Consider the following 25,398-nt stretch of genomic DNA (forward strand, 5'->3'; position numbering starts at 1 on the left):
CGTAGATTCCAAATACATTTCTGGATCTGCACATTTGCCTGAACCGAGTCCTTCATGTGTGTCCTCCCCGCTGAACCCGGTACACGTGCTTTCTGAAAATCGCACTTCCCTAATTGCTTCCTCTTTCCCGACTGCACACATTGCCAAACCAAACCGACTTCCGTGCTAGAAAGTGTATTATATCTAATGATTGGTAGTAACTTGAATCGGGTTCTGTTGAAATTAAACCCTGTGGATGCAAATTGGTTCCACTGATTTGAGTTGGAGTGAACCTTGTAAGGGTTTTTAGGGCTACGAAGTGGATGCGCACGTAGCAAAAACCTCATGAGGTTCTGCCATGTTATTAGTGTCTTACTGTTAGGTAATTCTTACTGATTGTTTGGGTGGACAGTGTCTTTATGCAGCTAACAACGCTAAACAGTGCATCTAATTTGGAAATAATGGAGTGGGGAGGGGTGTGACATTTTGAAGACAACAACAGGTGGCTTTGAGGAACGTAATTCCCTAGCTGATAGACGGTGTCCAATACTTATTTGCAGCTGTATCTACAATAATAGTTAAGACTCATACATGTGATTCTGGATGTTTTTTTTTAGATTAGTCTTCACAGTGGACATGTCACTACTAGGACAATTCAGACCCTCCTGATTTCCTAAGAAGATGCGAACTTTGCAAAATAGCGGGTGTCAATACTTATTTCCCCCACTGTATATGTTGTCCTATGTTTCATATTGACAATGTACTAAACTACATCCCATTAAATATGTCTGAGGACTGAAGCGAAGTGTGTACATTCCTACACTCCCGACTTCGTCAGAGCTTTTTAATTGACGCTGACATAATTTGAAATAATAACTTTATAAATCCAGAAACAATGGAGAGGGCGCTGCTTTTCTGTCGACACCTCCGTCCAGCCTTGCTGTTTCAGACCCTCTAAGGGAACTTTACAGTGGACCCCACCCTGACCCTTTGGACCTGCCGGGCCCCGCCGGTAACAGAAACATGTTCCAGGTGGCTCCTGTTGCTTACACAACTAAACAAGGGCCCTCAGAAGCCTTATTAGCTCCATAGCATCCTACACCCACGGGGCTCTCCAGTCCCTCTTCCATTAACTCTTCACTTTTCATCGTCCTCCTCGTTCCTCTCAGGGGACAAACATACCCCACCCAGGCACCTGTAGCCACCCCAATCATCAATCACAACAAAAGAAAAACATTGAAAGTAAAACTCAACACACACCTCCACCCTCCACCCGCCCACACCTCCACCTTGCACCCTGCAGCCTCCACGGATGCACGGGTGGGCGTTAGTGCGTGCCGTGCGTCTGTAGTCTCGTCCGCCGTGACGACTTCCATCTCAGTGCCTGTGGTAACGAAGCGTTTCCTGTAGCTGTCTGCCCGAGGACAGCTGACCGGCTCCGTGCCTTCTTCTCCGACGCACGGTCCTGTCCCTCTTCCGCTCCTCTCTTCTGGGTTTCATCTCGTACTCACGGTCGTATGTGTCCTCGCTACATAAATTATTCCTACCACAGCCAACAGAACCTTTACTTTTAATCACTGGGTGTGAAAAGACTCGGCGACACCACAACACTGCACTGAGTTTGCAACCTATCTATCTATCTACCCCTCTATCTACTATCTCTACCCCTCTACCCCCTATCTATCTATCATCTACCCTTACTATCTATCATCTACCCCTCTATCCCCCTATCTATCTATAACCCCTCTATCGCCCCGCTATCTATCTATCCTATCTACCCCCTAGATCTATCTATCTATCTACCCCTCTACCCCCCCTATCTATCTTCCTATCTACCCCTGCCTCCTAACCCCCCTATCTAAATCTTCTACCCCCTCCTTAGAACCCCCCTATCTACTATCTATCTAGACCCCTATATCTATCTATCTATCTCCCCCTCTTTCCCCCCTATCTATCTATCTATCACCCCTAGACTATCTATCTATCTACCCCTCCTACCCCCCCCCTATTATCGATCATCTACCCTCTACTAACCCCCCCCCTATCTATCTTTCTAACCCCTCTCACCCCCCCTATCTATCTATCATCACCCCTATATCTAGCTCTCCCCTCTACCCCCCCTATCTATCTATCTATCACCACCCTATATCTAGTCTATCTATTACCCCTCTAACCCCGCGCTCTACTATTCCCTAATATTTATTATCCATCCATCCATTCATCCCTCTCCTCTCTACCCTATACATATCTATCGATCTATCTATCTATCTACTTCTATCGATCTATCTATATATCTATCTAGCTACCTACCTTTTGGGGCCTTCATTTAGTCAGCTTGCAGGGTACATCCACGGGACCGTTCGGGGGTCCCCACAGTCCCAGAGTCGCCCGTATTGTTCCCCCACTTTCCACTCTTTGAGTTGACTTTAATCTCCCTAGAATCGAGCCCAGTTAATCTGCGCAAACGTTGAAACGCTGAAAATGTCCAAGTTTCGTGCAACTAATCAGCCTGCTTGTTCTTTTGTGTGTGTGTGGGGTTGGTGTGTGTGTGGTGTTGTGTGTTGTGTGTGTGTTGTGTGTGTTGTGTGTGTGAATGTGCTTTTTACCATGTGTTGTGAATGTGATCGTGTGAACAAAGAATGTCGGCGAAAGCTTTCAAAAACTTGTTTCGATGGACAACTGCAATCTGCATCGTCACTTGTTGTGTGTTGAATGTTGTAGTCCGTGGGAATTTAATGGAAACACCTTAATGTCTCCAACCAATTCAGATAAGACCATCCTGCCCTAAAACAGCGTCATGTGACGGCATCCACGCAATTTTTTTAAAATCAACTTTTACAGCCTTGGATGGAGAACACTTTCAGCAGATTTTTTCACTAGGAGTTATTTTTTTAACCGAAAGCCCCAAGCGAACTACTTCCTCGTCGCAGTATGTCGCCATGGAGAATAACACCATCATGTTGAGCATCTCTGCAGACGTGGGAGGCTGATTAAACGCTCCGAGGAGCAGAACATGGTGGATGATGCTGGTTGTGATTAGGAGGATGCCTGGAGGAGGAGTGCTGTTAGGAGGAGAAGCTGAATGAGGAGAGTAGGTGATGAGGAGGAAGGGAAGATAGGCTGATGGAGGAGGAGGCTTAGGAGGAGTGAGGGAGAGGCGATGATGAGGAGGATAAAACGAGAGGATGAGGGTGAAGGAGGAGGATAGATGGGCTGTAGGAGGTGTCTGGAGGGGCGGAGGTTAGGGTTGATGTTTGGCAAAATCGCTACCCCAGAAACACCATTGTTTGATGGAACAGACCCCGCTCAGCTCCTCCTGACATTGGATCCAGGAGACCATGAATGAGCCTCTGTTCTTTTGTTAATGAGGCACACACACCACAACACCACACACACCAACACACACACACACACACACACACAACACACACCACACAGACAACACCACACAATGGCACACACACAAACAACAGTGTTTGGGTAAGGGTGTGGGGGGGTGTTTTGTGTAAAGTCACCCCATAGACTCAAGGCGACTGTCGGGTGGGTGCAGAGAAAAGAACTGTCCTCCGTGTCGCAGGCTTGTCCCTTGGTCTGTCTCCTCGGGCTTCTTGTCTGCTTTCTCAAAACTCCTCCCGTCAGGCTCTGTGTTGAAAACAAGGCACTAGGGGTGTGGGGGGTTGGGATAGAGAGAGACCCCAGAAAAAGAGGAAAAAGGAAAAAAGGAAAAAAAAAAAAAAAAAAAAAAACGGGGGGAAAAGAAAGGGGGGAGAGAGAGAAGGAAAAGGGGAGAAGGGAGGAGAAGGAAAGAAGGAGGAGGGAAAAGGAAAAAAAGGAAGGAGAAAAGGGGGGGAAGGGGGTGAAAAAAAAAAAAAAAAAAAAAAAAAAAAAAAAAAGGGGGAAGGGGGGAGAGTGAAGGAGGGGGGGGGGGGGGGAATAAGGGAGAAAACTGGGAAAGCGAGCAGGGGGGTACGGGACAAGGGGGGGCCAAAAAGAGACAGGGAGCCGAAAAGTAGAATGAAGTGAAATTAAAAATGCATGTGGGGGGGTGGCGTCTGCGGCGTGCCTGTTTGGTCGGGGTGTGGGTTTGGGTGGGAGTGTCTGTTTTTGTAGTGCTGGTTTCTATCTGTTCGCGCAATATGCTGAGCGGGTTCGGGTTGTAACAGCTTCTTGTGCTTACGTTTGGGATTTGGCGCGGGCCCCGCCGACTAAGACCCTCCACCGGCGGCATTCGTAAGTCTCGACACCACTCCCCCGCCCATTTACTATGAATTGCACTTCAATCTCCTTCTCACTTTGTACAGGACTCCTACCGGGCAGTCTTATGCAACAAAATAACAAACCCTATACGTGCCTGTCATGTGCAACAGAGCACTGACCGGAGTGGACAAAGACAACAACCTCCAGCACTTAACAGTCCTTGTGCTACAATACTGGGGGGGATGGGGTGTGTCCCTGTCTGGGCGGGGGCATCACCACAGCCATCTATCTTTAACATACCGGCTCTAGAAACTATTCATACATACTCTGTACTGCGTCATACCTTCACTGTGTGGCATGTGTGGTCATTGTGTGACAGTGTGTGTTAATGATAGTGTGTGTCGCTGTAGTGATGCTCGTGTGGTGTAGGTGCTGACTAGTTAGATGTAAGTGATCTTTAGTTGTCTCCTGTAAGTGCTTATTCGTAGACTATAAGCAAGATCAAAGAAAACTGCATTCCCGGTGACGTGTGTAAACCATCCGCAAGGGGCGGTGGGGGCACCTGCCAATTGGTGAAGAGATGCCTCAGGAGTGGGACGTTAGGGAGTTCATCTGGAAATCCCTCATTACAGCGGTCTACTTGACCCTTCTGAGTCTTTCTCTCGACCCAGCAGGATCGCTTAAATCGGGTAGGAGGTAGGCGGATCTGCAGCTGCGAAGCATGGGCACTAGTAGTCGGCATTTCTCAAAGTACCGGCAACGTAGTCCTCCCGAGAAACCTCTTGCCTCATCACTGTGTCGTCATGTAACATCCTTAATTACACGCACACACACACCCACACACACACACACCACACCCACACACACACACACACACACCACACACGAACACGCACGACCACAACACACCTCACGACCGCCGCTATCAGCACTCATCACACACACACACTCATGCTCATCTACCAGTGTTGGTTCCCTCCTGCGAGTCTGCAGTGCATTTTGTACTGACGCATTAACGTTTTACGTCCCATTCATTTTTCTTAATCGAAACTAGGTCGTTGACACTCAGCATCACAATGCCCCCCCCCCCCCACACCACACGCAGCACACACACACAGCCCCCAGCCCCACCGCCGTCCCAAGGGTGAGAACTAGACACATACCCCGTTATTATCACAGTAATTCCCTTCACAGTCCTGACAAGGAGCTTTAACTAAAGGCTCTGACACGTTCAAAAGAGAAAGAAATGTGTCTGTTGCAGTTTAGCTCGTCTCTATGGCGACATGGCACACCCACCGATCCTGTACGTTTGGGGAGACCATGCTCTCACACCGTCCCTCATCGAGGAGCCTGTGCTGGGCGTCCTTCTCAGAACGACTCCAGAGATCTAGACTAGGTAACTAACAGCTGTCAGCATCTGCAACGCGTCTACGCTGGAGTAAATTATTAACTAAAGTAAAACAATTTTTCTCGTTCATCCAGTGCATACAGGTATGCATGTGTTTGCTGTGACATCTCATCAGATACCAATAGTGAAGTAGGGTCATAAATATATCTAAAAATAGCTATATATAGTAACTAAATAATAGTATATATATATATTATATATTGAGTGATATATGAGCAGTATTCCATATTAATAATTATGTCATACCAGGCGCTGAGATTGAGCCGTGCTGTGACACGCTAGTTGGCTGGATACTTCACATTCCCAACACAAAACAAACAGGGCCGGGGGGAGCAGAGTATCAGTTGAACATACCTGCTCTAGTTTATATCTCCAGAGGGTGAGACATCTCCCTAGTTTTAACCCCAAGTGATACATCTCCTATGTTTATCTCCGGGGAAGTGAGACATCTCACTAGTTTTATCACTCCAAGTGAGAACAGCTCTCTATTTTTGATCTCCGCGTGGAAAACGATCTCACTCTTGTTAGTCTCCAGAGTTGAAAAGACATCTCACTAGTTGGGTTATCTGAAAACCAATTGTGAAGGAACATCTCCTTCAAATATCCTAGCTTTGTTGGGAGCTGCACATCTCAGTACGTCAAGGGGGTACAGATAAATAGCATCAGCTGAAATAACTCTTTCTCCAGCTTTGGTCAGTCCGAGAGGTTCAGCTGGGAGACTTGCTATCTAGACCATGGGCAACACACCAGGGACAGGAGGCGGGTAGAACAGGCCACAGTATAGTAGAACAGGGACAGGGAAGCAGACGGGGGGACAGGAAGTAGAGACCGGGACAGAATAGAAGCAGGGACAATGAGTATGTTACAATTTGGAGACTAATGGATGAACTAGTATGGCTGTTGGAGCATTTTATTCTCCTTGAGAACGAGCTCAGCATGCTACTGGTGTGGAGAACCACCACTCGTCCTAGGACGTAAAGACAGGCCTGGCAGATTGTTTATACAGCTCACCCGAGACGGAAACAGACCCGGGCAAAAAGACAGAGGGACTTCATAAAACTCAGATCAAGAATTCAAATACCCGGATCAGAGGGACAAAATATCAAAAACCATATCAGAGGACATTCGAGAAACCGATCTCCCTCGTGAAACGACCGATGGGTGGATGTTTTTTTCCAAGTTTGTCTCCGGAGTGGAGGCCCGCAGATACACCGAGATGTAACGGCCCGCCGAAATTTCGAGAAGAAGGTGAGGTTCTTGGAGTTCAATGACCATGGGCATTTGTAATACTGATTAACATATACACAGGATACTGGAGGGACGGTTGTCTGATTGTGCTCTTCCTTTCCGTGCTTGAGGTCGCATAAGGGTCAAGTGGGGCCTGAGGGAAGTCGTCATCGAGAGAACGTGTCACCACCTTCCGTGCGTTGTTGGGTTGGGTTTTGTCTATCACGGCGAACGTGTGACGTCCTGCGGGTGGTCTCGCTGCTATGAATTTAGTTGTGGAGCAACCAGGGAACCGTCACGGCCGAGCGTAGCGTGGAGACAAAACCAAACGTAGGATGGCATCAGGTCGCGGGTGGTAAGCTGTTGATCACGCAATGGGCCTGACTACAGCCCTGCTGACGGGTGTCCGAGATGAATCGAATAGACCTTACTCTCTCTGGTAAGAATTACAGATAGGGGATCTAAGACCTGCTAAACGCAGTCTAGTAAATTGGTAGAGCTTGCCTAGAGCCTGCTCCCATCTTAAATTATAGACGAGGTCTAGACCTGCTGCTATCGTAAATTATAGATTCTTTCTAGACCTGCGCTATCTGTAGAATAGTAGAGAGGTCTAGACCTGCTCTATCTGTAACTTATAGAGTGGTCGTAGACCTGCGTCTATCGTTAAATTATAGAGGGAGTCGAGGGACCTGCTCTAGTCTGTAAATATAGAGTTTGGGGTGCTAACCTGCTCTGGAGGGTCTGTAAATTATAGAGTTGGTCTAGACCTGCTCTATCTGTAAATTAAGAGAGTGTCTGGGAGACCTCTCTATCTGTACAGTTATAATAAGTCCCCCCTATACCTTCTCTGAATCCGTAAAGTTATAGAGCTGTCTAGTACCAATGTGCTCTATGTTTACATTCATATAGAGGTCTAGACCTTCTTCCTATGGTAAATTATAGGGAGTGGGTCAGACCTGCCTCATATCCAAGTGTAAATTAAGAGTATGCTAGACGTCTGCGTCTAATCTGAATTATGAGAGGTCCTAGAACCATGCTCTATGTGTGGTAAAATTATAGAGAGTTCCTAGACCTGCTCTAGTCAAGATAAATGTAATAGCGCGTGTCTAGACTGGCCTATCTTCATGAAATTATAACGAGTTGGCTATGACACAATGCTCTATCCTGTAAATTATAGAGAGGTCTAGACCAGGGTGCTGCCAATATCATCAGTAAATTATAGAGGCGCGCTCTATACACATGCTCTATCCTTAATTAATAAGCGGGTCTAGACAACTGCTCGTCTGAATAAAATTTAGAGTGAGTGTCTAGACAGGCGTGCTCTAAACAATAGTAAACTTATAGAGAGGAATACGTAGGGCCCTGCTCTATCTGATAAATTAGATAGAGAGGATCGTAGAACGCTGGCTACTTACTTGTAACATTAAGAATGTGGATCTAGACCGAGCTCTACCATGCCTACAATAAATAGGTGTTCTAGACCTGCGTCTAACCTGTCACACATATATGAATGAAGGGGTTCTAACAAAGAACCTTCTCTAACCCTGTACATTATCGAATGTTGGTCTAAGACTGGACATCGACCCTATTAAGAGAGACGACTGGCCTTGTAGGGATCCAAATCCTGTCGGTTTTAACAGCGTAACATGTGGTGTGGAACTTTCATTCTCCTGATAATCAAATCTGGTACCTTTTCGTAATGGTTAGACTGTTTGTGTTCAGGAGTGTAGTTCACATCATTTCTATTGGGTTTTATATGGTTTTACTCGGTTGGTAATTTCTGATGGGTGAAGTGATATAAATAAACATAAGAGGGGTTATAAATAGTAAAAGTGGTTATATAAATAAATTAGGTTAAATAATAGAGTTAGATACATAGCATTTTGGATCATTAGATTGACTGCTTTGAATAGGACTCACTTGCATGGACACTGAATGGCTCCGTACAGGTACACAAAATGTGCTGGAAAAAAAAGGTAGATGGGCGCAACCGGGGCGCACACCCAGGGAAAGCTGGCCGGCAACAACTGGAAGGCAAGGCATCGAAAAAAGGCTCACTACAGACGGACGACAACACTGCAGCAAACACACACACAACCAACTAGGCACAAAGAAGAGCGCACGAGAGACACACAACACATGCAAAAGAAAGGCGATACACACAGGAGCTTATCGTTCAGACAAGGACAACAGCACACACTCTCCACACACCTACGCACCTGACGTCCACTCAGATGGACATCGAGGCGATCACACTACAACGGTCATACACACTTACACATCACATTACACCCACACACACACACACACACATCAGCAGTCAATCCCCTACCTACACGACTCTACGACACACCACACACACTCTAGAGAGAACAGCACACACGACAACCAGCTAGTTTAAATTAGTTATAGGTATAATGAACCAAACTGAACCACGGAGCGTGTGGTGGATAAGGTGTCATAGCGTCTGGGTACCTGTGTGCGTAGAGTCGCTGTTGTGGGATTGGAGTCGGGGAGCCGCGCCTGGGAGCAGGGGAGAGTGCACCGGGTCTTACATGACAGAATTAAGCACGTAGCGTAACGGTACCTACCTCCGGGTGAAGTAGCTGACCCAGTGACGTTTATCACAGTGTCTGGTGAATCTTGGGGATTCATGCAGATCAAGTGAGTAAGTAGTGATTACGTTGCAACGTAGGTAGACGTACAATAGAGGATGAGTGGTTGTAATTCTGATTAGTGTAAACATGATAAAGGGGCCCTAGTGATAGATTTGTCGTGTGCGCCGATAGGAAAATTAAAACAGCAACGAGGGGCTGAATTAATCACTTTCATCAGGGTTGATAACTCGGGATTGCTTACGTATAATGATAAGTCCCAAATAAAAATGTTGTGCGCTTTTTGACATTTTCACACTAACGACACTAAAACACACTTGAAACAAGGTTATTCTTTTTTGGCATTTTATTCCACGTTTTAACCCTCTTGTTGTTCCTTCCGTCAAAATTGAAAGGCAACACTTTTGTTGTCATTTTTAATCGATATTTTTAACTTTTCTTACGTTTTTGTCCCTTTTTCAACACTTTTTTCATGTTTATCACCATTTTTTGACCTTTTCACCACTACGTACACACAACTAATTACTTTAGTTTACAGTTATTTTTGGAATTTATGTTCAATAAACCCCATTTATAGGAAATTATCCCTAATGTTTTGAGTTGGGAAAAGCAAAATTAGGATTATTGAGACTAAAATTAAAGGAATTTAGTATGAGATACCAGCAGACTGGAATGTCAACTTTTACTCAATACTAATTCAAAAAATACTTTCTCCAATTGCTATAAAATTGATAAGACGCCCAAAATTAAAGAAAGTAGAGATTTGACTTGGCAAAGAGCGTTGGATCAATCATGTTTATTTTGGGAATCTAGGAGGGGGGGGGGGGGTGGGTCCTCACCCAGGGCGGGGTCGCACCTTAGCTCTACACTTGTGGATCTCGTTCTCGTGGAGCCGCAGCCGGTAGCAATGCCTCGGCCATCTCCTCGTCTCGGTCCGCCTGCGGGGCAGTCGCCAACCCTGACCCGGTCTCCTGCAGTTAAAACACAGGCTGGAGGAGGGGGGGGGGGGGGAGAGGAGGGAGGAGGAGAGGGGGAGGGAGGAGGAGAGGAGGAGGGGAGGGAGGAGGAAAGAGGGAAGGGGGGGGAGGAGGAGAGAGGGGGGAGGAGGAGAGGAGAGGGGAGGGAACAAGGAGAGGAGGAGGGGAGAGACAGGAGGGAAGGGAACAAGGAGAGGAGGAGACAAGGAGAGGAGGAGGGAAAGGAACAAGGAGAGGAGGAGGGAAGGGAACAAGGAGAGGAGGAGGGAAGGGAACAAGGAGAGGAGGAGACAGGGAGAGGAGGAGAAGAGACAAGGAGAGGGAGGAGGAAAGGGAACAAGGAGAGGAGGAGACAAGTAGAGGAGGAGAGGGAGGAGAGGAGCATCAGAGGGCTTTAAACCAGTTCTACATCAGAGGAGGACTAAGTGATTTATTTAGAAAGTAAACTGATCACACTGAGTTAAGAGAAGTATTTCTCTGGGTTATTAATGTACAAGTACACAGCTCAACTACATTTATAACAGGGGAACAGAAGGTGGGACAGTAAAGACTAGACCAGGACCGATAAAGGACTTTAACGCCGATACAATACGAATATTTAGTTATTTAAAAATCCAATATTCCGATATATATTTTTTTTAAAACTAAAAGAAATCAGTGTAACAGCGTGTGAGACGGAGCCTGCTGGACCTGCAAGAGATGTGAGGGTCGCTGGTTCAAGTCCACATATGGACCAACGTATGGTGGTGGACTGGGAGCTGGACAGATGCCAGTCCACCACCTGGGCCCTGCCTGTGCGGGCCTATCTCTCACCATGTTGTTCTTCTTGTTGTCCTGTCTCTTCACCCTCCTGTCCTCCCGTCTTCGGTCTTTCCTCAGGGCCGTCTCCGCCTCCTCCCTGAACTCCCGCGCCCCCTCCCCCCCCCCGGTGCTCCCCCTGGGCAGCGGCTGGCCCGTCTGCTGCAGGTACTCCAGGAAGCCGTTCACGTCCTCGCTGGCGTAGTCCTTCTTGGGACGGTTGGGTTTCTTCACAGCGGAGCCGCCGGCCCGAGTCCCTCTCAGAGGGTCCCCCTGAGGTCTCCCCTCCTCCTCCTCCTCCTCCTCCTCCTCCTCCTCCTCCTCTCAGCTGACTCCATGGAGTGGCCTCAGACGGCTTGTGTTTGTGAACATTGTTGGCTCTCGCCCACCTCGTCATGACTGCACTCTGCGGCTGAAGCTAAAGACAGAAGAAAAATTGCGATTTGAAATATAAAATATAATGCATAATATATTGCAATATTCTGCGATATATTTATTAACCTTTTTCCAACTTTTCCCATTTCCCCCCCCCCACTCTGACATCTCTCCATTGTGCATGTATAGGTACTGAGCATGTGTTTAGGCCTTTGTGTAATGTGTGTAATCACTGTAATTTCCCCGGGACTAACAAAGTATTCATTATTATTATTATTATTACAATTTCTAATGACGTCCCCAAAAGGAAACTCATCAACATCTGATTCATCTAAAAAGAAACATTTCTCTGTTTGTTCATCTTCAATGTTATCGCTGCAGAACGGGACACACTGACCATATATAGGCATATATAATATATATATATAATATATAATATATTAATAACAGATCCATACTTGGCACCTGTGTACCGTATTACCACTGAAAGTATCGCGATACTACGCTGTATCGATCCCCCCCCCCAGTTTCAAATGAACTATATGAGCCATAACGTAGCTTCAGCGCTGCAAAGAGGAATTAGTTGACATCTAGTTGTAAGTAAAGAGAACTTCTCTTATGTTAAATATGAATATCTTCTAGTTTCTTCTCTCCTCTGTGACTGTAAACTGAATATCTTTAAGTTGTGGACACAACGAGACATTGGTATTGTAAATAGTACAAAAAAACAAATCCTTGCAGCCCTCTCTGACATCTCTCCATTAGTGCATGTTTAGGACCTGTGTGTAATAACAACAAATAATAGTATCCATCAATAAGGAGCATACATGAATAAAAGTAACGAGACTTCTGTGATGTCAACACAGTAAAAATGGATCTACTTAGTGAAGTTGGATCACTGCTAGCTTAGCTACAAGTTAGCATCAACCAACCATAGATAGCTACAACGTTTAATTCTTTGTAATGAGAAAAGTTTTCACTAATTTCTGTATGACACATTATGCCGTAAACCGTTCAAATCTGCGCATGCGCGACTCACATCGGGTAGTGGCACGAACCACACTCCACATGCCACTGTCCTCCCTCTGCTGCAGAGATACTATTTAACTTACTTTATTATTACATACTGTGTGTATATGTGTGTATACCTATGCTGTGTATATTCTCTTTATCCTTCCTACATGTAGATGAGTGACGTGCACCATGATAACTTCCCTGTACGTGTACGTGGCAGTAAATCCCTTTTAGAGACACAAATAACGAATATAACCAAACATGGCTGAGACTGTCCGTGGTTAATGGCTGTAACTGGGCTTTAAACACCTTAAAAACAACTGACGTTAGAAGAAACGTTTGCTTAGGTGAGTCTGTTTTCTACGTTAGCAGCTAAGCTAAAAGCTAACGTTAAGCTAGCTTCGCGTTAGCTTACTTTTATACCGGAACAAAGGCATTTCCCGACTAGCGACGACACTGAATACAACATGAGGACATAATAAACTCTCCCTACCGGAGGTTTCGGTTAAAAGAGATGAATGTAAGGTAATAAATAACGTTACCTTCCGTGATGATCAGCCCATGTGTTTGTGTTATTGCTAAAAGCGAATGTGCGTTTCCTGGGACGCTTAGGAATGTCCCGCCCTACTCTGCCTCTGATTGGCTTACCCTGTTAACCCTAACCAATCCGAACACAAGCAAAGAGTACTAGCCAATCATAGGCAGGGAAGGGCGGGTCATTTACTATTTGACGTTGTTTATTGGCGGACGCAAGGTGTAGAACAATAACCGGACTTCTGTGACTGTATTGATGAGAAACAGGTGAAGTCTGCAGATAATGTAACTGGGATCAATGGTTAAACTTGTGAAAATAAGAAATAAAATAGGAATGGCATAATTTCTGCTATATTAAAGGAATCTATGTTGAAGTGGGGGTTGTGCAGCTGTTCAATATCAGTTTAAGTAGACACTATACTTATGTTTTCACAGCTTTATCTTGCCATCAGACAACATTTCACCACGCAGACTGTAAAATTAGAAATGCTATTGACGGCATTGCTCCCACTAAGGTCAAAGTTGTCTCTGGTAAGAAAAGATCTCCGTGGAGAAATGTCCTACTGGTGAGAACAGGAAAAAGAGAGTGTAGGAAAGCTGAACGAAGGTGGCGAAAAACAAATCTCCTGGTCCATTATAACACCTATAAAGAGAGACTTGGCATTTATAATTTGGAACTGAGGAATGCAAGAAGGTCCTTCTTCCCGATATTATCTCTAAAAACAATAATAATTCACGTGCTTTGTTTGCTACTGTCGATGATGTAACAAACCCTCCAGTACCAGTAGCATCTGAACTTTATCTACCAAGGCCTGCAATGACTTTGCCCTCCTTCTAAAGACAAAAATTCAAGATTAGACAACAGTTCAGTCCTCCATATCAAGTTCAGATATGTGTTGTCACAGTGGTTCAAGCAAAACTAGTTTCCAATATGACAGAATTTCATATAATCAAACCATAAAAACCTGGAGGACATATTCAACACTGAACTCTCCTCCTGTTGCCTTGATATCCTACCAACGGGTTGGTTTGAAAAATGTTTCGACTTGTGGGCTTCTGCTATCTACCGATGTGTAACCACATCTCTTCTTTCAGGTACTTTCCACAGCCCCCCTGAAAACTCTGCAGTACAACCCACTTTTAAAAAAGAGAACAACCTAGACAATCACTAATGAGCAACTATAGGCCAATATACCCTTCCTTTTTAAGTAAAATCATTGAAAAAGTAGTCTTTCACACAACTCAACATTTCTTTACTAAGCAACAGTTTTGTATACCTTCCGTGGTCGTCGTTTCCGACCACACCACGCACTGAAAACGGTCTCTTGTCAAGTCTTTAATGACATCCACCTTAACACAGATAGTGGCAAAAATTTCAATCTAGTATTACTTGATCTCGTGCTGCATTTGACCAGCGGTCCCGACCCACGACATACTACTAACGATTGGAAAACTGGGTTGGACTTTCTGGCTCAGTACTAAACTGGTTTGAATCCTACCTAAAGAATGGGATTACTTTGTGTCAATAGGTAATATTGCATCGGAGCGTACAATATGACTGTGCGGGTTCCCCCCAAGGCTCCATTCTGGCCGTCTTCGTTAAATCTACAGGCCCCCCCCCCTCCCCTGGCCCAGATTATGAAAACAACAAAATAAAGTTTACCATAGTTATGCGGACGACACACAAAATTTACATAACCTTATCGCCAGGGACTATAGTCCAATACAAAAACTGACTAAGTGCATCGACAATTAACGGCTGGATGTGCCAGAACTTTCTGAAATTAAATAAGGACAAACTGAGGTGGTTGTTTTGGAGCAAAAGAGGAACGATTAAAAGTCTGCGCTCAGCTTCAAACAAAAGTTTTAAAACACAGACAGCCGAATCTGGTGTATCATGACTCAGACCGAACTTAAAACAGCCTTAAGCATTACCAAGTCAGCCTACTATCAACCTTAGAATTATATCCCCCCCAAAAAAGGGGTAGGCTTATGTGTCAACAGGACGTAAAACGGTCCCTGCTTTCATCTCAGTAGACTTGACTACTGTACGGGGTCTTTACAGGTCTCCCTAAAAATCATCAGACAGCTGATTCAGAACGCTGCTGCTCGGGTCCTCACTAGACCAGAGACTGGATCACATCACTTGATTGGACGAAGTTTTACCTTTAAAACAGGAAGTTACAAAATGTTCCACAGGATCTAATACAAATAACCTTTTTAGTTAATTATATCATTGGCTGGACACTACTTGTTATGTTGTGCACATGACAGTTCCTGAGCCTGATAGAGGAAACTAAACAATAAAAGTAACAATGTATATGAAACTAAAGACTGTATTGTGGACACTTCATTAAAAGCTCCAAGCTCCGACCAGACTTCCGTTTTCAGTCGAATCACTTATTTATATGGATCTTTAAAAGTATTAAAATAAACCCTCTAATATAAATGCAACTTGTAAGAATGTTCAATACTAGAGCACATGTAAAGAATAGTGCGTACAGTCTGCACAGTAAAAAGTGCCGAGGTAATTAATCTATAAAGAAGACTTGTTTGATTAAAAACAGGCTGCGGTCCAGTGTTCGCTTAAAGGGTCGCCATAAAGATTAAGATATAGATTATGTCTGCATGATGATATACTCTTTTCCTGAATGATAATGCCTGCGTGATTATGACTGTGTATAACGACTGCGTGGTTTCCCAGCACAGAGGGAAAGGACAAGTTTACACAACGCTGCAAGACGGAGACGCACGGTGCTTCCGGACAGTAACAGCCTGCAGAGGGAAGTCCATATAATGGGCGGACAGGGTGTCTGCAGGTTCACAAGCTGTGCTGGGAGGGTTGGTCTGCGAGACACACAGAGACACAGAGAGTCACACAGAGACAGAACACAGAGAACAGAGACATACAAACAGAAGACACACAGAGACACACAGAGACGAGAGAGTCACACAGAGACAGAGGCACAGAGGACAGAGACCCAACCTCTGTCAGAACACACATACCGTCCACCCAGGCACTATCTTCGCACCCAGCGAGCAGCAGAACCGGATATCAGCGGTGGAAAGCCGGGTGGAGGACAGCGGGGAGTGGAACCGGCCGATGCTGGTGTCTGTGGGACAGTTGTCCCCGGGGTGATCTGGGGGAGTAGACCCGGGGCCGACAAGGGAACCAAGACTCTCACCGCACCCTAGCCAGCTGAAGGTGGGCTTTCAGGTGGACTCCACAGCGCGCAGCTGAGTCGGACGAGATCTACCACTGTTTTCTTGAAAGTAACGCAGCATGGACAACACCTGGACACCCCACAGCTGCATCCGCATCGCATGGAGATGGGACATCAAAACCCGCTGAGTCTCTTTAGTGCTCACAGAGTATTTGCTCCGTTAGGTATGCATAGACCTGATCCCCATGTGTTTCATATTAAATGTTCAGACCAACTCAGCTTGCTGTAGAGTGGAGCCACATCGTCCTAGAGCATGTGTGAAAGATAATTAGGCCCTATGTTGAAATTTGTAATTCTTAGTATATTTTTCTCGAAATGAAGTTTTTAATTTTGCTTTTGAGCAGAGATTTATAAAGAGCCCAGGTAACCCACACAGGACCACTGTTTTAACTGTGGACTCTGTATTATGGTGCCACTGCTCAGGGTCTCTAATGTGGTCGTAAAGGCTTCGGAAGCGTTCAGCGTTATTAGTCCACGTCAGACTCTTTTAACACTTTGTGCTGCCCAGTCCGTGTCTTTGCTCCACTCGGGACAGTGAGACAGTTGTGTGTGTGTGTGTTTCTCGGTGCAGCGTCACAGAGACACCCAGTAACAAACGATGATCATAGCAGAGCGGCTATTACTCACCATCAACCTGTCAACACAACACACACACCACACACACACACCACACACCAGACACACACACACACACACAACCACAAAACAACACCAAAACATTACATGGCACAATGATCAAATCAAACAACAAAGTCATAAAACCTCACGTGATGGATGTGTAGAGCAACGGTCTGAGCGTGTGTGTGTGTGTGTTTTGTGTGTGTGTGTGTGTGTGCGGTGTGGTGCGTGCATGTTTGTTCATATAAAGAGAACATACTGTCATAATGCCTAGAGAATACCAACACGCGCAAAGGGCCATATTGGAAAAATTTTGCACATACTTTACATTTATAGACACATTCAGATATTTTAATGTAAAGCTGTAACAGAGAACTCGACCCCTTCATCGGGTGAAATGATCCGAGTTTTGAGATGAGATTTCGATGAAGGTCTATACCAACATGTTTTGACCCTGACCTCCTCGTCCCTCCTACTGTCTCATTTTTTTTTTTTTGTGATGGTGCAAAAATCCTTGATTATGCGGCACATTGTCTTAAAAAAATGCCGATGGAATATTCGGATATTATGCGTGAACTTGCAAACTGCGTTTTGATGAAAAACGACTGATTGTCTTGTGCGTAATTACGTCACTAATAACGTTCTCTGGCAACAGGGAAAAATGCTGCACTTCTGTGAAAAATAAACGCAACATTTTTCAACTTTCTGCTGAGATATTTGGGACTTTTCTGCAACAAAATGCGGATTTGAAATCATGTGCGGTAATGGGTCGATTTATGCAGCAAAAGTTGGGCTTATATGAAAAATTATGCAGGACTTTGGCTGATTGTGCATTGAATGAGCATCAGATAATCATGTTTTTCTGGAGGGACTGATAGATGTGGAAGTATTTTTCTGTTCTGTGTTTGTGAACATGACTACTAGATATTTGAATGTCCATCTTAACCCTTGTGTGTGTCCTTGGGGTCAAATATGACCAATTTCTACATTAGAATTATGGGTTTGGTTTGAACCAAATAACCCCAAAATTACTAAAAGTGTGATGTACATGTTGGAACCATGTAAAAAATTAATGATTACTTTCATTGACTGTGGGTTTTTTTTTTTTTTCATTTTATAGCATCTGAAACAAACTGTGAGCCCTCAACATCCTCTGATCTTAACTATGAAACACCCAATAAATCCATCATTTCTGGGTTTTTTTTAAACAAAAAAAAAGAAGGTATTTGTATAAAATTGACAAACATTTCAGAAAGCATCAAAAAACATTGGGAAAAAAAATAAGTTAATATTTGCAATTTTGACCCTGAGGCGACAAGTTCGTCTCTGGGAAGACAAACAAGGTTATTAGGAACCCTGTCCTGTTCAAATAGTTTTAAGTTAAAACCCGTGGTAATGTCCTGACGCTGTCTGACTTCCTGCAGAACATCCAGACACGTCTCACAAAAGGGACATCTTGAGGATATTTTGCACATACTGTAAATACCTTCAAATACATACGTCAGATAATTAATGTATAAAGCTGTAACTACACTAAGCAACTCTACCCATCATTAAGTTTTTGAGGATGGGATTTGGATGAAGGTCTAGTACCAGCCCGTACTAGTCATTTACCTTCCTTCCTCCAGTGGACAGTGGAGACTTTTCCTGCATGTGTTAATATGGGAATGTAAGCTGTTTTACTGCCCGCCTGTGGGTGGATATGTTGTGGGTGTGAACTTATATTGTTTATGTATTTAGGAACTGTGTACCTCCTTCTTCCCTTTTCTACATTTATTTTGCATTATTCCATGTTACATTCCTTCTGTTGACACTGGGAGGGGGTTGCTTCAATCTCGTTGTGTATAATAACAATAAAGACATTATATATTATATAGTATTTTCGTTTAGACTTATCGGGTGAAATGATCAGATTTGAGATGGATTTTCGTGAAGGTGCACACAGTACCAACGTTTTTTTTTTGTTTTTGACCCTTGACTCCTATCCTCGTCCCCCCTACTGTCTCATGTTGTCCTATATGTCCTCATGTAACGACAGTCCTTCGAAAAGAGTTTTTTTTTGTGATGTTGCAACAATCCTGTGATTATGCGGCACATTGTCTTAAAAATAATGGAATAAGCGGATATTTATGCATTATGTGATGAAATTGCAAAAACTGAGTATTATGTAATAATTTTGAAGAAAAGTCGACATTTTTGAGATCAATGTCAGAATACATTGAGAATTAAAAGTGTTTGTGCATGTGTGCGTGGTGTGTGTGTGTGTGTGTGGTTTGTGTGTGTGTGTGTGTGTGTGTGTGGTGTTGTGTGCGTGTGCGTGTGGGTGTGTGTGTGTGGTGTGCGTGCAGAGAGCCGGCGGCCTTGAAACTGTTTTCTGGCCGTCTTTCGTCCCACGGGACGAGGGGTTCGGTTCGGGCTGATGGGAAACCGTCCACTGTGTCGTCTCTTCCTCAATATTTTGACAACGTCAAACATGGAGAAGAGGCCAAGTGTTCCTCGTACCAGGTCCGACCCACACACCACACACACCACACACACACACACCCACACCACACACACACACACACACACACACCCACACACCACACACCTAGTTGTTTCGGTGGATTGTGACGGTCTCATGTTCTGTTGTATTTTCTTTGATGTAAATCAGTTTCCTCTGGAGAGACAATAAGGTGATATGAGATGAACAAGTGTGTGTGTGCGTGTTTGTGTGTGTGTGTATAGGCGTTCGGGGACGTGTTCTGGTGACGTGTGGAGGTGGGATTCAGCTGATGACAGAAGAACTTCTCACAGCATTCTCTATCCTTACTGTAAGACACAGCTGGGATGGTTACACACACCAGGTACACAACACACACACACCACACACCACACACACACACGCCGACACACACACACCGCACGTACACACACACACACACACACTCCTGTCACATTGCAAGATACACACTACCACCACACACGTACACAACACACCACAACCTTTCCGTCATTGCCAAGTACACACACACACACACACACTTCCTGGTCACACTTGCCATAAACACCACACACACCCCACGCGCACACACACACACACACACACGCACCAAACACAACACACCCACACAACACCCACACACACACACACCACCAAAACACACACACAACAAACACACACACACCCTGTCAAACACAGCCAGGTATAACACAACTCAACTCCTCATCCTCTCCTCCTCCCCTGCCCTCCTCCCCTCCCCCATCTCCCTCCTCCCCTCATCCTGTCCTCCTCCCTCCCCCCTGTCCTCAGGTTCGGGGCGTTCATGCACCCTCTGGGCTCCGTCTCCTCCAGACCTTCTGCTCCTTATTGAAGGAGGACGGCACCGGGACCTGGAGCTGACGCGCTGATGAGCGCCTCTCCCACCGGGTTGCCTAAAGCTTCCAGGCCAAGGCCCGCGGCCGCTGGATAAGGAGATCCGTCCTCGTCTCGCGCCTGACCGAGACGTCTTCGTCCTCCCGTTCGCCGAGCCGGGGACAGACAGCGGCGCCGCGGGGCTCTCGGCCGCCGCGTGCTCCACACAACCCTGTCGCCCATCGTCCGCCTCATTTAGCTGCAAGGGCTCGGACAGTCCTAACACGTTCCCCCCACTGTCCCCATCATCGTTAGCGCAGAGTGGTCGGGACAGTCCTGATCAGCAGTGTCCACCGTCCCCGTCCCATGTTAGCAGCAGAGGGGGACGGACAGTCCTGATCAGCAGGTGTCCCCACGTCCTCCGTCCTCGTTAGCAGCAGAGTGGACGGACAGTCCTGATCAGCAAGTGTCCCACGTCCTCCGTCCATCAGTTAGCAAGCAGAGTGAGTGGATAGTCCTGATCAGCAAGTGTCCCCACGTCCCCTCCATCAGTTAGCAGCAGAAGTGGACGGGTATAGTACCCCCCTGATCAGCAAGTGTCCCCACGTCCTCCGTCCATCAGTAGCAGCAGAGGACGGGATAGTCCTGATCGGCAGTGTCCCCACGTCCTCCGTTCACGTACCAGCAGAGGTGAGGGATAGCCTGATCACAGTGTCCCCACGTCCTCCGTCCATGTGTTAGCAGCAGAGTGGCGGGACAGTCCGATCAGCAGGTGTCCCCACTCCCTCCGTCATACATTAGCACGAGTGGACGGACAGTCCTGATCACAGGTGTACCCCACGTCTACCGTTCATCAGGTCAGCAGCAGAGTGGACGGGACAAGTCCTGATCAAGCAGGGGTCACATGTCCTCCATCCATCATTAGCAGCAGAGTGGAACGGGACAGTCCTATCAGCGGTGGAGACGGCTGGGACAGAACCAATCACCATGTTGTAATTTCCTCACGCGTGTCTGACTTCCTTCCTCCAGAATCCAACGCGGTCATCAGGGCATATTTGACAGTTTTTGCACAACTTTACATTTCAGATCCATAGTCAGATATTTAACCCTCAGTGTTGTCTTTCGTCAAAATTGAAAAAATCCACACTTTTGTTGACGCTTTTATTTATAAATGCGATGTTTTAACTTTTCTTACGTTTTTTGTCCCTTGACACTTTTTTTCCTTCCAATTGTTGTGTTACAGTATTTCTTGGACTTTACTCGTTTTAAAGGAAATTATCCCTGATGTTGCAGTAAGAAAAAGCAGAAAATGGAGTTTATTGTAGACTAAAACAAGGAGGAACGAGTGATGATGGCTAGAATAAGACTTATTCTACATAGTAGATTACTTTCTATCATACATTTGTTTCGCCATACATAATGAAAATTGTGGGTATTATGGATCATGTCAACCCCCGGATTATTGGCCAGATATAGCGATTTAAGCGTCGAAATATGAAAAAATATGCAGACTTTGGCTGATTATGCATGAAATCATCCGATTGCAATAATCAATGTTTCTGGCGGACTGATAGAGATGTGGAAAGTATTTTTCTAAACTATAAATACACACTAGCATTTGGAACGTCCAATCTTGAGGACCTGACCTGTCCATACAGGTCATTTGGACTTTTCCTCTCTGCTGGCAGCAGATAGAAGACAACACCTCATCAACACGTCGTATGAACAGTGAGACATGTTGTTCTTGTGGCGTGTTCTTTCTCACTGCTGTAAGCTCCGACTCCTACTCCGCCTTCAATCAACTTCGACTCACTATGCGTCTGTTTCTCCAGTGCAAGATTGATAAACGCCTCATTGTCCGAACGTCTTTGTCCGTATATCGCATCCCATTTGGATCAAACCATCTTCCAAGTTTTCTTTCTGTTGATAACCACTACTCGGGGCGTTGGTGACCTTGATGGCGACGATGCTCGACGCTTTTGAGTCTTTTTCAGCTTCTCCCTGACACGGAAAGTGCGGGCGTAGCCATGCTGAGGGTACATCAGTCAGAGACCAGTTATACATTAGACTCGCTGGATATCCGCAACCAAAACAACAAACTCTTCACCCTCCTCGGGATGACCGCGGCGGGTTTTGCGGCTTTCCATGTTGAATTAAAAAACAGTGAGACAGGTGCAGAGGAGTAGAATATGAGCGGTGGCGGCTAGATTTTTTTTTAAAACGCGGCGTTTGTTGCACAACACTCCGCAACTCTTGTTTGCTGAAATCGACGTCAGTGACGGGCTGAACAAATTGCGTTCGACCAATCAGATTCGGCAGGTTCCCCCACGTCCACCTTTGGTATCACCTCAGTCTCGCTTGGACCTCACCTCGACTCGACTGAGTAGACTAACTTATAAATGTACTCTGGGTAGCCGGTCCCAGTGGAGGTAGAGTCGAGGCGAGTGGAGTGGATAGACCATCGCAGTGAAAAGCCACCATTGGTACCAGTCGCACGCGAAGCAGTACCTTGTTCCTGTCTCTCTGTCATCATGTTCTGCTCTGGAGCCCTAGCAGTCTTGCTGGAATGCTAACTGAGTGCTAATGCTACTAACAGGTGCTGTTAACGGCACTGATCAGCAAGTCCTCCTCGCTGCTGGGTATTCCCTCGAGTTAGAAGACAAGTGACACTCCGACTGTCAGCCGGCTGAACTGGTTATGTAAACATCATATTATCGTATTTAATGTTGAACATTTTGGAGGCTGCGTGTATTCTATGTGGGGTCGGTAGACGACGCCTCATGACTAACTGAGAAGCTTTCCTGCACACGTGGTTACCATTTTCTCCCGAGCCCTGCCCAGTCGCTTAGGAGCGTGAAGCCGGGCAGGAGACCACCGGAGGAACCTGGTGTTGAGATAATGGTATAGGAAAAGACTCATTGTCCAGGATAATCCGTACATCAACACAATGGGTCTGTGATGTGGTGACACTGTCAATAATAATATATAAAACATAACTGGCTAATACATGGGTTTCCCCGGGTCCTTTTTTATTCATGTCAAACCGTATTTAACAACGTCCTGTGGGGAATCATATTAAAAGTCTTAAGAGCTGGTCCTGCAAGGGCATGCAGCGCGGTGTCAAAAAGACTACAGGAGACGACTCAGGTAAAGCACGCACCCCCCCCCCCCCCCCTTCCAGAGTAAGACAGGACAGATACACTCGTAAATCAGAGCCACAACATTCCAGGTAATTACTAGACCCGAAGACACTTCCTGGTAGATCCGCGACACTTCACTCATATTCAACAAAACAGTGTCAGCATCCTGAGAAACTGGTGGGTCCTAAAGTCCATTAAAACCAGAGACATCCAGACTGCTTCCTGCCTTTCTTCTGTCCTTTTGAACGAATAAGTGAGACCTAACTCTTCAACTGGACTTTCTCTTGAAGCTGATTCCATGGCAGAGGGTGGCGTGATTAATTTCATATGAGTTATATACATTACATATAAAAGCTGTTTGTGTCAAAGGTCAGTGCGGAGCTTTAGGGAACTGTCAATAACCCAGCATCTTGAGGCGGTGACGTCCCTGCAGCACCCTAAGGAGGCATGGAGGTGTTGCAAATAAGAGGGAAGACGGTCCTGATACGCCTCAGAAACTTAAAGGGAACAATTGAACAAGGGGCCAAAATTCAAAAAGTGATGTAAAGTGAAAAAATAATAACCAACAATGACAAAATGTGGAACTAAATGGACAAACAACTATAACAAGTGAAGAAAGAGCCTAAAATAGTAACAGAAAAATTAGTGATAAAACGTGACCAACAAAATGTTACGCCGGACAAAAAATGGTCAAAAAAACGGCAAAAAACGTCTGTTCTGAAATCTATTGTGCCACCGTACCAGACGCCTTTCGCCAGGTCCGTCAGAACCAGATCATGTTGCCTAAACCATTCCTGAGGGAGGCGCAGCCATAGGACTATACAGAAATTATCCTCTAATAAAACTTCTATACAAGATATCATACGATATTTCTATCAGGAATCATACTAAGGAATCAGTTATTTAACTGGTAGTATGTTGTTGTCGAGCGAATCAGTGGAAACGGTACACAGCTTCCATTTTACCTCGTTTTAATTCTGACATTTTTACTTTCATGTAAATTTCCAATATGAGGCACAAACTAAGTCGGTCAATTTTTAAACGGTTTTTTCAAATCCAACAAGTAACCCACAGCAAGTGAGGCATTCACTGATGGGGAAAGTAAGCCCTCTGGTCCGGACGAAGGGTTGGGCTCCCATTGCAAGATAAAATCCTTCAAATGCCCCCAAACAGATTGGACTCCCGTGTCAATATGAGTCAGGTTTCAAAGGTGTCTAGGCCATAACCCCCCCCCACACCCCCCACCCCACCCCCAGGTGAATAGGCATGTAAATTACGGTGAACCATAGACTAGCAGCATGAAACTCCCATTTTCAGCACACGTGGGACCGTGATACACCTGGTGGCGTAGTTGAGTGACCCGATCCTCCCGCCCTGGTGGGTTCCACACCAAATAGACTTTAACTCAGTCAGCCAACAGGTGAAGTAAGAAGGGTTAAGGCCCAATAACAAGTACGGATTCTCTTTGCTGTTGATCTGAGTCATACCTACTAAGAAAGAATGGAAAAAGATGCCAACTTTGTAGACGTTATTTTGTATTGCCATACCGTATAGTTACTAGCTGAATATTATGACTGAAACTTCAAGTTTTAAATCATTAATCTCAATAACTCAAACTACCCAAAAACTGACTAATTAGACCAGAGTGAGGAGCTATTTCTCATATACCTGCTTCCAGTTAACCCCTCTTCATTTTTAGCCAAATGGGTTGCGTATCACGGCAAAAACGGCACCACTCATAATGTTCTATCATTAAAAAACCATAAAAAAACAGAAATGTACCGATTGTTGCAGCAAACAGCTAACGGGCTAGCGGTTCGCCGTAGGTCTCTTCCGGTTGCGTAGTCTCCACCTATTCTTTTCTTAGCTCTAGGGGGGTTCTATCCCGCTCCTGGAACTTAGGGCGCTTTTTTTTGGGGTGACGTGGCATCATTAATCCAAAACTGTTAACCTCCCCA

The 25,398-nt window shown here is 45.5% G+C and overlaps 2 protein-coding genes across 2 annotated transcripts in view; one reads left to right on the forward strand and one right to left on the reverse strand.

Annotated features, from left to right (window-relative positions):
• The window catches only part of zcchc9 (zinc finger, CCHC domain containing 9), a 21,076-nt gene extending 9,457 nt beyond the window's left edge, over positions 1-11,619 (reverse strand). Inside the window, 6 exon segments of the mRNA XM_032511727.1 lie at positions 10,266-10,278; positions 10,280-10,334; positions 10,336-10,387; positions 10,390-10,415; positions 11,206-11,487; positions 11,489-11,619. Coding sequence (XP_032367618.1) covers positions 10,266-10,278; positions 10,280-10,334; positions 10,336-10,387; positions 10,390-10,415; positions 11,206-11,487; positions 11,489-11,598 — 538 coding nt within the window. The 5' untranslated portion in view covers positions 11,599-11,619.
• A 7,008-nt stretch (positions 11,620-18,627) lies between these two features.
• Positions 18,628-25,398, forward strand: part of LOC116686705 (uncharacterized) — a 14,013-nt gene continuing 7,242 nt past the window's right edge. Inside the window, 4 exon segments of the mRNA XM_032511729.1 lie at positions 18,628-18,635; positions 19,315-19,471; positions 20,387-20,668; positions 20,853-21,036. Of these exon segments, the coding sequence (XP_032367620.1) occupies positions 18,628-18,635; positions 19,315-19,471; positions 20,387-20,668; positions 20,853-21,036 (631 nt within the window).

This window comes from Etheostoma spectabile, unplaced genomic scaffold, assembly GCF_008692095.1.
Source record: "Etheostoma spectabile isolate EspeVRDwgs_2016 unplaced genomic scaffold, UIUC_Espe_1.0 scaffold453, whole genome shotgun sequence".
NCBI lineage: Eukaryota > Metazoa > Chordata > Actinopteri > Perciformes > Percidae > Etheostoma > Etheostoma spectabile.